This window comes from Condylura cristata, unplaced genomic scaffold, assembly GCF_000260355.1.
Source record: "Condylura cristata isolate star-nosed mole 26May11 unplaced genomic scaffold, ConCri1.0 scaffold00040, whole genome shotgun sequence".
Lineage (NCBI taxonomy): Eukaryota > Metazoa > Chordata > Mammalia > Eulipotyphla > Talpidae > Condylura > Condylura cristata.
This window is the reverse complement of record NW_004567141.1, coordinates 8788566-8802553: the sequence shown is the minus strand read 5'-3', so window position 1 is coordinate 8802553 and position 13988 is coordinate 8788566. Positions and strand designations below refer to the sequence as shown.

The 13988-nt window shown below is 50.0% G+C and overlaps 1 protein-coding gene across 1 annotated transcript in view; it reads right to left on the bottom strand.

Moving 5' to 3' along the window:
* Window positions 1-13722, bottom strand: part of ADAMTS2 (ADAM metallopeptidase with thrombospondin type 1 motif, 2) — a 236909-nt gene extending 223187 nt beyond the window's left edge. Inside the window, exon 1 of the mRNA XM_012733272.1 lies at window positions 13258-13722. Coding sequence (XP_012588726.1) covers window positions 13258-13722 — 465 coding nt within the window. The remainder of the gene's footprint in view (window positions 1-13257) is intronic.
* Window positions 13723-13988: the final 266 nt, after the last annotated feature.

Sequence of the window (13988 nt, the reverse complement as noted above, 5' to 3'; positions counted from 1 at the left end):
ACAAAAAGGAACACATAAATATTTAAAAAGAAAATGAGGCAGGGACCCCAAGTTATCACAGAAACAGAAGTTTCCACAAGAGGATCCCATTCAACCCATAGAATTCACCAGGGCTTATCCCCAGGGCTGAGGTCCCAAGCCCCCAGCCCCGGAGTCACATCCACAGGAAGCAAATAGGCTCTGCGGGGCTGGGGGTGGGGGCGCGGGGGGGGGGGGGGGAGTGCTGCAAAGGCCCAGGGCCAGGAACCCATCAGGACAGGGAAGACTGATAAAAACAGTAAGAAGAAATAGACAACTCCATAATTGTAGTTGGAGACTTCACCCATCCTTAACAATTACTGGAACAATTAGAAAATCAGAACACCATTAACCAATAAGATCTAATTTATCTAACAAAATATGTGTAGGATGTAGATTATGAAATCTACAGAATGCTGTTCCCTCCCTCCCTCCCTCCCCTCCCCACCCCTCCCCCCACTTACCCACTGAAAGGGCTCTCTGGACCCCATGACTTGGTGTTTTCAGTCAGCCTAGCCCTAAGGTATTCCAGTTAACTTTGTATCCCGCTCTCTTTCCCTGGGTTGTTTCCTATTCCTTCCCCCTTTTGTAAATAAACCTGTTATGACCCTTTGTGTGTACCTGCAGTGTAAATGAGTTGTGAGCCTGTGGGTGAGGCCCCACAGACAGGCGGCCCAGTCCACTCTGGCTGCCCTGTAACAGAGGGACCCCTTGGTTCTGGGAATGGGTCACTGCCCTGCCCCAGCTCTGCTTTCTTCCCACTGCAGTGGGATGATCCCCCCATTCCTAAAGTGCTTGTTGGCATGGGGTGGGCAGTGTGGCAATCACAGGAGGTGACAGGAACAGATTGGAGGGAAGAAAGGCCTACTACCAGGAAGGGTCCCTCAAGAGCCCCAGTTGATAAAAGTGGAGGGAAATACAGACAGGAGGGAGAAAAGGCGAGGAGAAGAGAGGAGGAAAAGAATGGAGGAGGAGAATGAAAAGAAGAGAAGGGCAGGAAGAAAGAGCATGGGAGGAGGTCTAAGCTGGGATCTAAAACCACCCAACCCTTCCCATACCTCCATACCTCTGGTGACAGCTGTCTCTTCCCTCTGCAGCAGAGGGCCCTGACTAGGACTTCACCTGCTGTGGTGCATGGCCTGGACAAGCTACTGTGTGCTGTGACACCCGTGACACCCAGAGTTGTGCCACCTCAGCGCAGGCCAGCAGGCTTACACAGTGGCCAGTGGTCAGCATCCATGTCAAGAGTGAGCAATGGGAGGGGTGGGAGTGTTGGGGAGTGGAGGATGGAGAATCCAAAGAGGACACCACCCTGTCCTCATGCTGCTCCACTGGGTTGCAGGCACCTGCCATGTGGACAGCTCAGCCCTAGGGGTGGTAGTGCAAAGAGTTGCCCTCCCTCTGCCAGGCTCTAAATTTCTGCAAAACAGACCACAGGTTCCCTCCAGGAATAAAATGGTCTTGTCTGAGAAAGGCTGTGTAGAAGCCTGTGAAAATGAAAGTGAGGTGAATACAAGGGGCTTGTGTCCACAGAACCAAAAATTCCTAGAGATGAGCACAGTTTTCTCTAAGATTTGAAGGTATTACAGGGCAGGGAGATGGGGCACCCTTGAACGCCCAAACCTGCCAGCTCTCAATAGGTTCTACCATCCATGGCATCAAGACAAAATATATAAGACCTTTAATGGAAAGGAACTTTAATACAATGAGTGTGTAATGCAGAAAAGACAAAGAATCTAGTTTCTAAACCAAACACCCAGTTACCCATCCCCTCATGGGTAAAAGTCTATCCAAAAGGGATTGGCCCAAAGCAAGGCCTGAAAGCCTGCCACACGCCTAAAGCACCTTCTGTCTGGGATCCATGGTAAAGGGTTAGGAATGGCTAGACAAATTTGGAAGGAAAAGAGCAAAATCAAAATTAAGATTAACACTGCCATAGTTAACCTCTGCACAAGTCTCACACCCACATCTGTGTCACCCAGTCCAGGACCAAGAAGCAAGAGCCGCTTCTTCACATGTCTCTGCCCCAAGTGCCTCCCTCAGGTCTCCTTCTGGCTCTTCATCCTGCTTCCTTTCTCTTCAGTCTCCTCTCTAAATTCTCTCCTCCCTGCTCAGCTCTACTCTCTTTGGGGTGGGACAGGGAACCTGGAACCTCCCCTTTTCCTGGGCACCACCCTGTTTCAGCAGGAGGATGGCAGAGGTTTGCCATAGAGAAAGTGTAGGAAGGAGCATTGAGATGGCAACTCCTCCATCCTGGGCCTCCAACGCACATGCCCCTGCTGTGCCAGAAACCACCTGCATGGCTGAGTGGTGCAGTATCCACCTTCCTCAGCAAGGCTCCCTGTACCCCACAAATGCTTCCGGCCAGTAAAAGCTTCTGACAGCTCTCCATGGGGGCCAGCTTGCCTTTGGAGCTAGCAACTAGGCAACACAGGGCACCGGGCAGCTGCCCCCCGGCCATAAAGACCCAGGTCAGTGGGAGTCGCAGTGGGAATTACAATGTCTTTGGTTTGAGGGGTGAGGAGAGGTTGCTAGACACTTTTTATTTAGATTTCAGCTCCTTTGCTGATAAAAATGGGATCTTAGAAAACTAGAATTCAGAGGATATTGCCTTCATATGAAATCCATCTTAGTCCACAAGCAGCATTATATTAAGCAGAGAAATGCCAGGGGCAGGCCCATCTGAGCCAGGCCCAGATGAGAATGCGCAAAGCCGCTGCTGTTACTTAACATTACTCTGGAGGTTCTAGACAATGCAGATTGGAAATGAGCCTCCAAAATTATCATTGTTTACAGACAGTACCACTGTGTGCCTAGAAATCTCAAGGGAATCCACAGAGATATATTAGAATTAATGAGTTCAATCAAGCAGTTTGATAAAAGATAATTATATAAAAATCAATAGTCTTCCTGTACACTAGGGAGAGATGGAAATGATTCAATTCACAATGGCAACAACAACAAGAAAATCCTTGAAACGACCCTGATTAAAAACTATGTGTGACCCACATAAAAAAAAAAAAACGTATAATACTTACTAAGCAATACCAAAACAGAAATAAATCAATTGAAAAATACTCCATCTTCGTGGTAAATACTGTTAATTATGTCAATTTCTCTTTTAATTGGTTTCTAGTTTTAAGTTAATGTCAATCAAATTCAACCTGACAAAATAATTCTAAAATTCATCCGAAAGAATAAACAGATGTGGCAAGCCAAGAAATGTTGCAGAATAACAGCAAGAAGGGAAGTATCCAGACTGATGTTTCAAAACAGCACTGTCCAGCAGAACTGTAATGTCATTATTGCATTTAGCCAAGTTGAAAAATTAAGAGGTGAAATTAATTGCAGCCATATATTTTATTTAACCCATTACATCCAAAATAGTATCATCGCAACATCTTGTGTGATGCTTCCCTCTAAGTCTTTGAAATCTGGTAAGTATTTACACTCAGAGCGCATCTCAGTTCTAACTAGCCACACCTCAAGTGCAGCTGACCCTTGAAAACACAGGCTTGAACAGCACAGGTCCACTGACATCTGATTTTGTTTCTATCCACTGGCTCTGCATTCACAGATACAAACAACCACAGATGTTGCAGGTTGAATCCTGGCATGCAAAATCCTCAAACGGGGACTTAAGCACCCTCAGCTTTTGGTATCTAACCGATCCCCCACAAGTGAAAAGTTATATTTGCACTTCCATCTGTGGAGGCAGAAAGGGACCCTTAGTCTCCCCTCAGTTGTTCAAAAGTCAAGTACACATGACAGACTCACAGGCCTCACAGCTACCACTGTGGAGAACACAAATGCTCCCACTTTAAAGCTCTAATGATGGACACAGCTTAGTACTGTGCAAGAAAAGACTGACAGAAAAAATGAATTTAGTGTATGATAGTGTTTCACTGGAGCTCTCATCGCAACCGGAAAACACACATGGCATAATCCATAAAAACAGACAGACAGGTAGGCAGGCAGGCAGGCAGACAGACAGAAGTGTGTATGTACAGACACATGGTTCTTAAGCTACTTCAGAATCTCTGTCCCAGTCGAACTGACTACTACTACTGAACCTTTGACAGAATTTGCATCAGTGCACCTCATTCTACGACATGATCCCAATCCCTGCTTTCGAAGGACAAATACTTCAAAGATGAATTTTTGAATGTTCTGCTCACGGATCTAGTTGCTCTGATAGAAAGGACTTAGTATCTGCCGCAGCTTGGATTCATATGCTCACTCCCAGAGAGAGACCAGATGGCACTTTAACAGCAGCAGCAGCAGCAGCAGCAGCAAAGTGTGGGTCCAGGACTCTCATGCACTTGTCATGCTTACCTCTGAACTCAAGATAAAGCCAGAGGGCCTCGTCACCCGCAGCAGCCAGCCACAGCCATGGTGTGTGGCAGCCTGCCTGACATGAAGCACCTCAGCCATGCTATCATCACCGGTTGTCCCCAGTTCATTTGAGTGCCTGCAGGATGGACACTTCATGCTGAGAAATTTTCCACCCAAAAAACCTTTGAAAATTCACACTGTGGTAGCAAAAGTTATGGCATGTGCAGAAAGCACTAAGCTAAGAAGTGGATAGCTTTGGCATCAGTGAGAAATGTCCCGACAGGAACCACCACAACCCCACACTTCACCAGAGAAGAAGATACACAGAGATGAACAAAGCCAAGTATACGAGCAAGCCAGGAGAACGGTCCACACCTCACAACTCGGGCAGGGGGTGGGTGCCCGACTATGCTCTATGACACTATTACTATTATTGTGAATGTCCTGTTTCTTGGCAGTACATAAAGTAAAGATGTGCCCTGTAATTGACGGTGCCTTAGAGCCAATGAAATGTGAACATAGCTGTTTCTCAAACCCAAGCAAAGTATTTGCATGCTCCTATCCTTTCAACACCCATGGTGGGACTGGGGTACTTGCCCAGGCCTTGTTCTTGCACAACGGTGTTTCCTCTGCCTCTGAGAGGAAGCTGTGCACCCCCACAAAGCCCTTGAGTAAATGTTCACTGTAATTGAAATTCATGGATGATCCCAAGGAGCCAGCTCCAGGCTCAGTAATAACTTGTCCATATTAATGGCAGAACGCAGACCCGGTGGACAACTGACATTTAAAATGAAACACCACAGAGTGAGGAGCTCCTACCTGGGCCCTCCCATCCCAGAACGCATGCTAATGAGAGAATGGAAGGGTGCAAGGCAGCACAAGATCCTGGTGGCTGGGAGTTTCCTCTCCCAAAATACCCCCTCTCATTTCAGGTGCGAGGTGAGGGAGCGCCCCCAACCCCCAAGAATCTCCTGCCAAGAACACTTGGCTCAAGAACACACACACTCAAATGCACATAGACACATACATATGTTCACACTCACACATCATATTCACGCAGACAAGTATGTGCTCACAGAACCATGCACACAGACACACAGGCATGGGTGCACAACCATGCTCACATATTCACATGTGGCCAGCAGCGCATGGTGTTCTGGCAGCAGTACAGGAACACCAAGGAGATAACAGGAACGATGAAGGATGTGCCTTCCTGTCTTGACAGATCCAGGGCCCCAGGACAAGTCCCTCACATACCTGCCCTGTGGAACTCAGATACCACAGCTCAGGCCACCACATAGCAAGCCCAGGTCCTGGGTAGAGGTCCCTGGCACTCAGAGCAGATGAATCCCCCCACCCCCGGCCATGTATCCTCTGTGCAGGCTGGCTATGACACCTGTAATCCTCAGAGCACACCCTCCCCATCCCCATAGACCTGGGAGTCACTGCTCACTCACTAAATGCTGGGGGCACAGGGGGGTCGAGACAAAATGGCCAAGACCAACCAGTGGTCAAGAGGAATCTGAAACCTACCAACACCTGAACAGGCACACTGGCAACCAGAAACACAAAGGCCATGCAGCAGAGCAAGGGTGGAGGGCAGCGAGGCGATAGGGAGGACCCACGAAGAGGCAGCCTCCCTGGCTCAGCTCACAGGCTGGGAACCAACTCATGGTCTTCAGGAGGGTCGGAGTCAAGCTCCTGGCTCCTCCCTAGAGAATTCCAAGGGGAGAGATGACTACACACAGGGAGAGACCCACAGATCCCAGTAATGTGCTGGGGACTTCCTAATCTGTGAAACAGGAACAACAGAACGATTGTGGGGGTTGGGTACCCAGCACAGAGTGGTGAACAGTATAGATCTTGATCCTCTGACCACCGACCGCTGAGAGTAGGCAGAGCAGTGCAGCTGGTGGGGAGCCACTGTCCAGCCTCTGGGGGTCAGTGCTGCGACCCCTTGCTTGCCCATCTTCATTTCAGGCCAGGAGTGAAGCATATGATTCAGGCCAGAATCAATCAGTCCATCCTGTCCTTGGATGGCAGTGATTGGCTATTCCCTTGACCTAAGCCCATCTCATCAGGGTGCAGCTCAGGACAATGGAAAGGGCTTCCAAAAGGCAACCTTCTTCCTGTCTCTTAAGGCATATGGGCAGAGGGTGGGGGTGTTGCAGCCACTATGCTGAGAACAGATCAAACAGGGGAGAAGCTGACCAAGTGCTCAAGGAACGCCACCCTCCCCTGAGTTAGCTACTCACACCCACAGGTCCTAGGATGCCTTATTTGTATACCGGGTAAAACATACCTAATATAAAGCACACTATCTTAATCATTTTTACATGTACAGTTCAAAGGTATTAATCATATTCCCGGTGTTATGCAACCATCACTATCACCCATGTCCTGATCATCATCACCACAATGAAACTGCTTCTGGTCAGCAACCCCCACTCCCTGCCCTGGCACCACACTGCACTGCCTGTCTCTGCTAGTCCCACTACTCAAAGTGCCTGCAGATGCTTTAATCACTGATGCTAAATGAGTCTGAATTTCAGACCACAGATGCACCTCCACCACCCACCTCCACCTCCATGAGGGGGCACCATGAGGCTCTGGCTGCCTCTGCGCACAGACGCCTGACAACACAGCCTCCCTCAAGGGGGCCACAGTCAATACATATCCTCCCCAACTGCTCTAGGGAAGAGAACTGTGGGAGCCCCTTCCTCCCACCAAATCACGCCCAGGGAGACATGGTGGTAAGGCCAGCCAGAAGGCACATTGGAGTGACCATGACGAAGTGAGGCCAGGTTCTCAGCAATAGCTCCTGACTTCGGGGGCCCCAGCCCATCTCAGGACCTGCTGCTAGCACAGCTACCAAAACTTCCACACCTGCCCCAAGAGACCAGTCAAGAGATTTGAGAGGCTATCCAGGGTCTTCACACTAGATATGTTTGCTTACATGATGTCAACAGAGATGCAGCCTCTCAGAAGAATACTCAAGCCAGCAGAGCCCTGGCTCCCAAGCAGTATACATCTACCAGGGCTGGCAGGGCATGCAGGGCATGGGCTCTTGGGGTCCCCATCTGTCCCTTTGCTGATTGTCCATGTACTGTGTCTGACCCCTAACATACATTCAGTTGTCCAGGAAGGGTCCCAAAAATGATGTGTTCCAGACAGACTAGTAATGAGATGACCTCTGCCCTAGGTCACATGGTGACTTGCCAGAGTCCAACCCAAGGGTGACTCAACATCCCCACACTCTCAGCCCTTCCCCACGCAGATTCCAGCGGGATTCCCTCCCTTACTTGGTTTGAAACTCAGGTTTTTGTGTGTATGTGGGCACAAGCACTTTCCCGTGATTACAAGAAATTTCCAAGAGGGCCTGCCCCACCAAATGTGAATACTTAAGGGTCGGCAGCATAACGTGGGCCCCGTGGACACAGCCAGGTGCTAGTGACCTGTGGTACAAGCTACCAAGAAGCACAGGTGCAACGTGGCATGTAAATGTCAGAACAGCTTTCAGGGTAAGATGAAGTTTACCTGATCCTGCAAAGTAAGTCAGATAAAGAGGGAGAGATAAGAGGGGCCCAGGTGGGAAATGTCTTCAACTGGGTGGGAGTGTCCAGTGTTGGAAGAACTAAAAGTTCAGTATAACTGGAGCATAAGTAAGATATGACAGATGAGGTTGCTAGGCCAGGTCATGGAAGGCCTTGAAGGCCAGACCAGTGGTTTTGGGTTTTTTTTAATACAATTTTTTAAGAGATTTATTTATTTATATGAGAACTGGAGTGCAGGCCAGAGGTTCAGGGATTGGGGGTGAGGAGTGAAAGGATTCACCAGAGACAGAGTAAGGAACAGACCAGGCAGACTGACTGAAATATACTGTTGAGGGGAGCAGCGGGTAGGTCAGGAGAGGTCTGCCAGGCCACATGGCTCAGCTCCCTGGCTGGGGATCGAACTCATGCTGTAGTAGCTGATGATAGCTTCATAGTGCCGCACTTTAACCTCTTGCACCATCAGGGAGGCCCAAGGATTTGGATTTTCTTTAAAAGATTTATTTATTCATGCATACAGAACTGGGGTATAGGCCAGAGGTACAGGAGTGCTGAGAGGATTCACCAGAGACAGAGTGAGGAGCAGAACAGGCAGATCAATTAAGTACACTGCTGAGGGGAGCAGCGGGTGAGACAGGAGAAGTCTGTTGCACCATGTAAGCAACCTCCCTGGCCGGGGATTGAACTCGCATTGAAGTGGCTGTTATGCCACCAGGGAGGGCCTGAATTTGGGTGTTTTTTTTTAAGGGTAATAAGAAAGATTGAAATCATTGAATCAAACAAAAAAGTGATGTGATAGCATTATGTGGCTTATAACAATCAGACTGGCTGTGGAGTGGAGAAGTAAAATACTGGGCTGGGAGTCAAGTCTGAGAAGGCAACAGGAATGCAATCCAAAAATAGCTAGATGGTGACTGGCTGGATGTACAGGGCCTGGAGGCAGGAGAGGTGATCCTGAGTTTCCCACCCAAGTGAAAGGTGAGGTTGGAGGAGACTGGACAGGCTCATGCTCCATGTCAGAGAGACTAGGTGACCCAAGGAAGGCACCTCAGAGGCAACAAGGTGGGCAGATGTGTTCAGGAGGAGGGTTGCACCAGATATTGGGTGATATGTGGCAACAACCCTTTCCATCTGCGTGGCACACTCATTCTTCATTTTTCATGATAGAGCCCCAGTCCACCCCAGAGCTTGATGGTCTGACCCTAACCTACAATCCCAAAGGTAGGCAAAAGCCCAGTCCCAGGCCCACATCACAGCAATGGTGCTGATGGGTTTCTAACCTAACTCCCTGGATTTTTGCAGGAGTCATGCAGAAAGGAGTAATCTTCATTTCTAAGAGATTGTAACTGTGGAAGACAAGTTCAACCAGGAGCTGCTGGTGGCCACCACGTGGAGAGGGCGATGAGGAGATAAACACAGATGGTGGCAGGCATAAAGCATGTTCCCAAACCAACACTGAACCCCAGGATCCAGCCGTGCCTAAAGCTGCCACTTCTCAGGACCCCATGATGCAAGACCCGTGACATATTTTCTTTGCTTCATCCAATTCAAAAGCTGGTTTTCTATTATTTCAACTAATTGAGTCTTCAACAACAAGGAGAGTGAAAAACCATTGGGAAGCTGAGACCACCCTAGGAAGCTGTACAGACTGTCAAGCACAGGGTCAAGCTGATGTTTGTGCTCCTCTGACCTGAGGAGCCCTGACAACTAGGGAATCCAGAAGCTTCCACATTCCTGCTTTAGTGTTCTTAAGACCCTATCCAGCCCCAGGGCAATGCCAAAGTAAGATGGGAAGAAGGAAGACCCTATAAGTGGCAAATGCAACTTCCAGGCACCCTTAACCCCCACCCCACAGTCCCACACCTGAGAGCACCTGCACACCACAACCAGAACCTGCACCAGACAGAGGCCAGTGTGTGACCTTTGAGGCAGCAGCCTCTTGGGAAAAAATAAAACTCGTTTTACTCCTTAGGCCAGTGACAGACTTCTCTCTGTAATTCCTGGTAATTCTTCATGCCCACCAAAACTGGTCACAGTGGGTGCCTGGCCAGGATGGCAGCCCAGCAAGGGAGCCCCAACCCCTAAGGCAGCAGCCGTAGTTTCCTTCGTTCATGAGACTTTGGGTCTCTTTGAAACTCAACTGTGCAGTTGGGGGAATCTCTCTCACACACTTATGGGAGCTTGACAGGCCCCTCCTCACATAGCAAGAGAAGGATGTATACGGCCCACTCAGGCTGCAGATTCAAAGCAGGCCTGGGAAGCCTAACCCCTCCACTGCCCACCCATGGAGGCTTCCACCTCCAAGTCCCTGCCAGCCAAAGACACCATGTCAGACAGGTCCCCAGAAAGAGTCACACTACAGGGGCAGATAGGGTGCTTCTGTACTACTGGGGTCCTTGCTACAGTGGCAGGAACTGAAGCCCAGAGGAGGTCAGCAGCAAGTCAGCAAGCCACTTGGCCAGGCCTGCCCTCCTGATTCCCCCTCACACTGACCACGATCAGTGCCTGTGACTATGGCAGTCTCCAGGAGTCAAGTAGGAAAGGCAGGACAAGTTCTGAAGAAATGCATTGATTCATTTGTATTCTTTCTGTCAGCAAGGGGAAGAAAAGCAACAAATGTAGGAGCAGGTCTTGAAGTCAAACACAGACTCCAAGTGTTTCCTTCAAACAGTGGTTTGAAGCAAACTATCTCAGCTGTTGGGAGTCTCAATTTATTCATCTGTAGAAAGGGGATAAAATCTAAGACATACACCAGAGGGTATGTAAGGGCGACACACCGCAATGGGGCAGAAGGGGCTCAGCAGAAACCAGGGACAGCAAACTGCCTTGCTGTTCTTAACTGCTGTGCCAGCAGCTTCTCATCAGATTCTTAATGAGCACGTCGGAATGGCTTTCTTTGTGACACACTGTCTTCTCATACATCGAGATGGCAAACTTCAACTTTCTCCTGTGAATATTATGAACACCTGTAAAAGACTCTGAAAACTACATTTACCCATCTCTGCAAATACGGCGTATGTCGTCCCTTATGATGTATAACATCATGTAGCATTTCTAGAGTCCGCCCTAGAATTTGCACCTTTGCAGGTCCAGGTTACCAATCTCTATCGTTTGGGGGAGCAGCACATCTATCTTCTCTATCTACATTATTCTAAGAACCCCACACCCTGAATCCCCTATCTGACCCTATCCTGGACAGAGTGATACCCACAGCTCAGCAGGAATTATCAGAAGAGGGGATGCATAGCTAGGTTCCCTTGATTTATCATGGGGCTCCACCTGAGAACAAAGTAGAGCATCAGCTCCCTGGCTGTAAACCTGAGATGAGGATCCTTCCCTGTAGGATCACTGTGAACCCCGAGTCCTTAACTAGCAGGCCTATACTGTAGAGTGTAAAGAGTTAAGGAATTAAATTGGTATAAAATCAGAGCAAACAGAAAGGAAGGGAGCCAGGGAGAGAGGGAAAAGAAAAACTAGTGATTCAGCCCCACTGTCTCAAGGTCACTACTCACTGAGAATATTCAAGGCCACTGGCAGGTCCAGCCCCTCTTCTACATCAGACGTCTTTGTCTCCTGTCTCTGCTGGTGTGTGCCCTATACATGTGCGATCACAGCATGCCCATACTCACAGGCCGTACATACCTGGTACTTCTGCCACGCCCATCCCTGTAGCAGGACTGCCAACCTGCACCCTTGGCTGCTGGTGATGCATTCTTCAAAAGCCCCCAGGAGCATGGTCTCCAAGCCCTGATCAAAATGCTCCCTGTGCTTGTCAGCTGCCCTGAGCATGTAAGCGCCAGGTGGGCACCCTTGCAGCCAACAAACACATTATGGAATGTTGGCTGAACAAATGAACCTCAAATAAGTGAATGAATGAATGAAACGTGAAAAGCCTCCCTCAAAATGTTCTTTATCAGGAATTAATTAGTACACAGGAGTTGGCCCACCAACAGGCCAACTCACCCTACCTCACTTCCCCCTACCCTCTGATTCCTGGCAATGACTTCCTTTTACCTAGGAATATACCTCCATTGTAAAATGAACCACTTCTATGAGGCCCAGGATGTTCTCAGAGACTAAAAAAAAATGTGATGGCTACACCATATTAACCCAGCCACCAAAGGACATTTATAGTTGTTTGCAACATGCCCAGGTTCTAAGTCCAACCAAAGGCAGTGATTTTCCTAAGCAACAAGTGACATTTCCTGTTTCTCCATAAAAAGAATACCAGTGGTTGTAGGGCTCTGGTGTAACTGCCAGCTCTGCACTGGGCAGCACGAGGGGCTCCAGGCAGCGCAGGAAGAGAAGCCACTAACTCAGAGCAGGAGTGCCCTGAACAGCAATTAGAGCGGAACCCGTGGTGGGTGGCTTCAGATGTCTGGCCAGCACAGCCAGCCTGACCACTGCACACCCAATCGAAAATAGAAAGCTGCAGTGGCTTCTGCTGCATGCCAGGCCCCTGGGAAGCAGGACAGAGCATAGCCAATGTCAGCCTACTCTCTAGCATCAATCCAGGCTTTCTCCTGGGGCCCCCTGTGTCGAACCATGATTCTTGTGGGCCCCCAAAAAAGACCTCCCACACTGGCTGGCCTATGCAATCCCAGGAGGAAACCTCACCCCAAGTCTTTTGTCCTTCAGGAGTTGCCCATGAACACCAAAGTTTGTATTTCCAAATGCTCAAAATAGAGAAAACCAACTTCTCAAATAACTAGCTACAGTTCAACAGGAAACCACAACATAAAAATCAGTGATACCCAGCCAACCAGAGGACAGATAGCTAACTGGATATTTTGGCACTACTGTCTGTTCCCTGGACTGCCACCACTTGCACACAGACACACACATGGCACACATGCTAAAACACATAGGAACGCACACACAACAGTCACCCTAACACATGAACCACCAGGAAACGACAGATACACATGTGCATAAGACACAACGGCACACTCCTATGTTTGAACAGGTGCCCAAATACCCAGAAAGGAGTGCACACTAACATTCCAAAACACATGTGCAGATGCACACACTCCCAGAGACATGCACACATTCACAGAGATGATGTGTACACACCCGGATGGAAAACAAACACCTTCCCCAGCGGCCAGAAAGGAAAGCACACTCACTTAGGAGACCCTGGACCTCCTTCTGCAGGAATCAGTGCTCTCCACCCAATCCGAATAATTTGTCTTCCAGTCACTGCTTTCCATTGATGTTCCCTTGATTCCTAAGCTCAAAGGTTGCAGAGAAGCTCCCCAGGCATGCCTTGCCCTTCCAGGAAACTCCCCAGGTAAGGGTTTCTGAAACCCAGGCAAGGACTGTGAACAGAGAGGAGCCAAAAGTTCGAACTCACCAGGCCGTCACAGTTGCTCAGAGCCACGGAGGAGGCCTCAGTTAGGCCGGCCACATCCCCGGTGTAGAGGCAGTTCCCAAGCAGTGGCTCCACACGCGTGGCGCCCGACTCGCCCTGCCACTCCACCGTGGCCCCGGGCGCCACAAGGCGGGAGTTGGGCCGCAGCCGCAGGTGCAGATCTCGACCGAAGACCGTGACATTGTAGAAGAGGCGGCCGCCAGCATCCTCCTCGCTGCCTTCTGGAAAGCTGGGGGTCTGGATGGGGGCGGCCCTGCGAGTGCGCACCCCCTCCCGGACCGTCGCCGCCGACACCACGTGGGATACCAAGCGGCCCCGGGCGTCAGTGCGCACCGGCACCGCCAGGATGCGCTCCGCTGGGAGCCCCAGGGGCCCGCCTGCAACAGAATGGGGCGTTAGACCCGCCCAGATGGTGGAGTCGCGGAACCGGCACACAGAGCCCGGCATCCCTGCGGACCCCACCATGAAGGAAAGGGCATTTCCCCCTGGCAGCCCCTAGAACTACGTTGCACCTCTCAGGCAGTCTTCCAACGGGGAGCGGCTGTCCACCTCCCGGACCCTGCCAGTCAGGAGCTCTGCTTCCCGTCCCATTCCGGTTTGGGGTTCCTCCGGCTCCTCACATTCCCCCGGGGGCCGCCCATCAGAGCGTCCCTCTCCCTTTAGACCTACCATCCTTGTCTGAGGTCGGGTCTGTCCGAAACCATTCCTGGTTG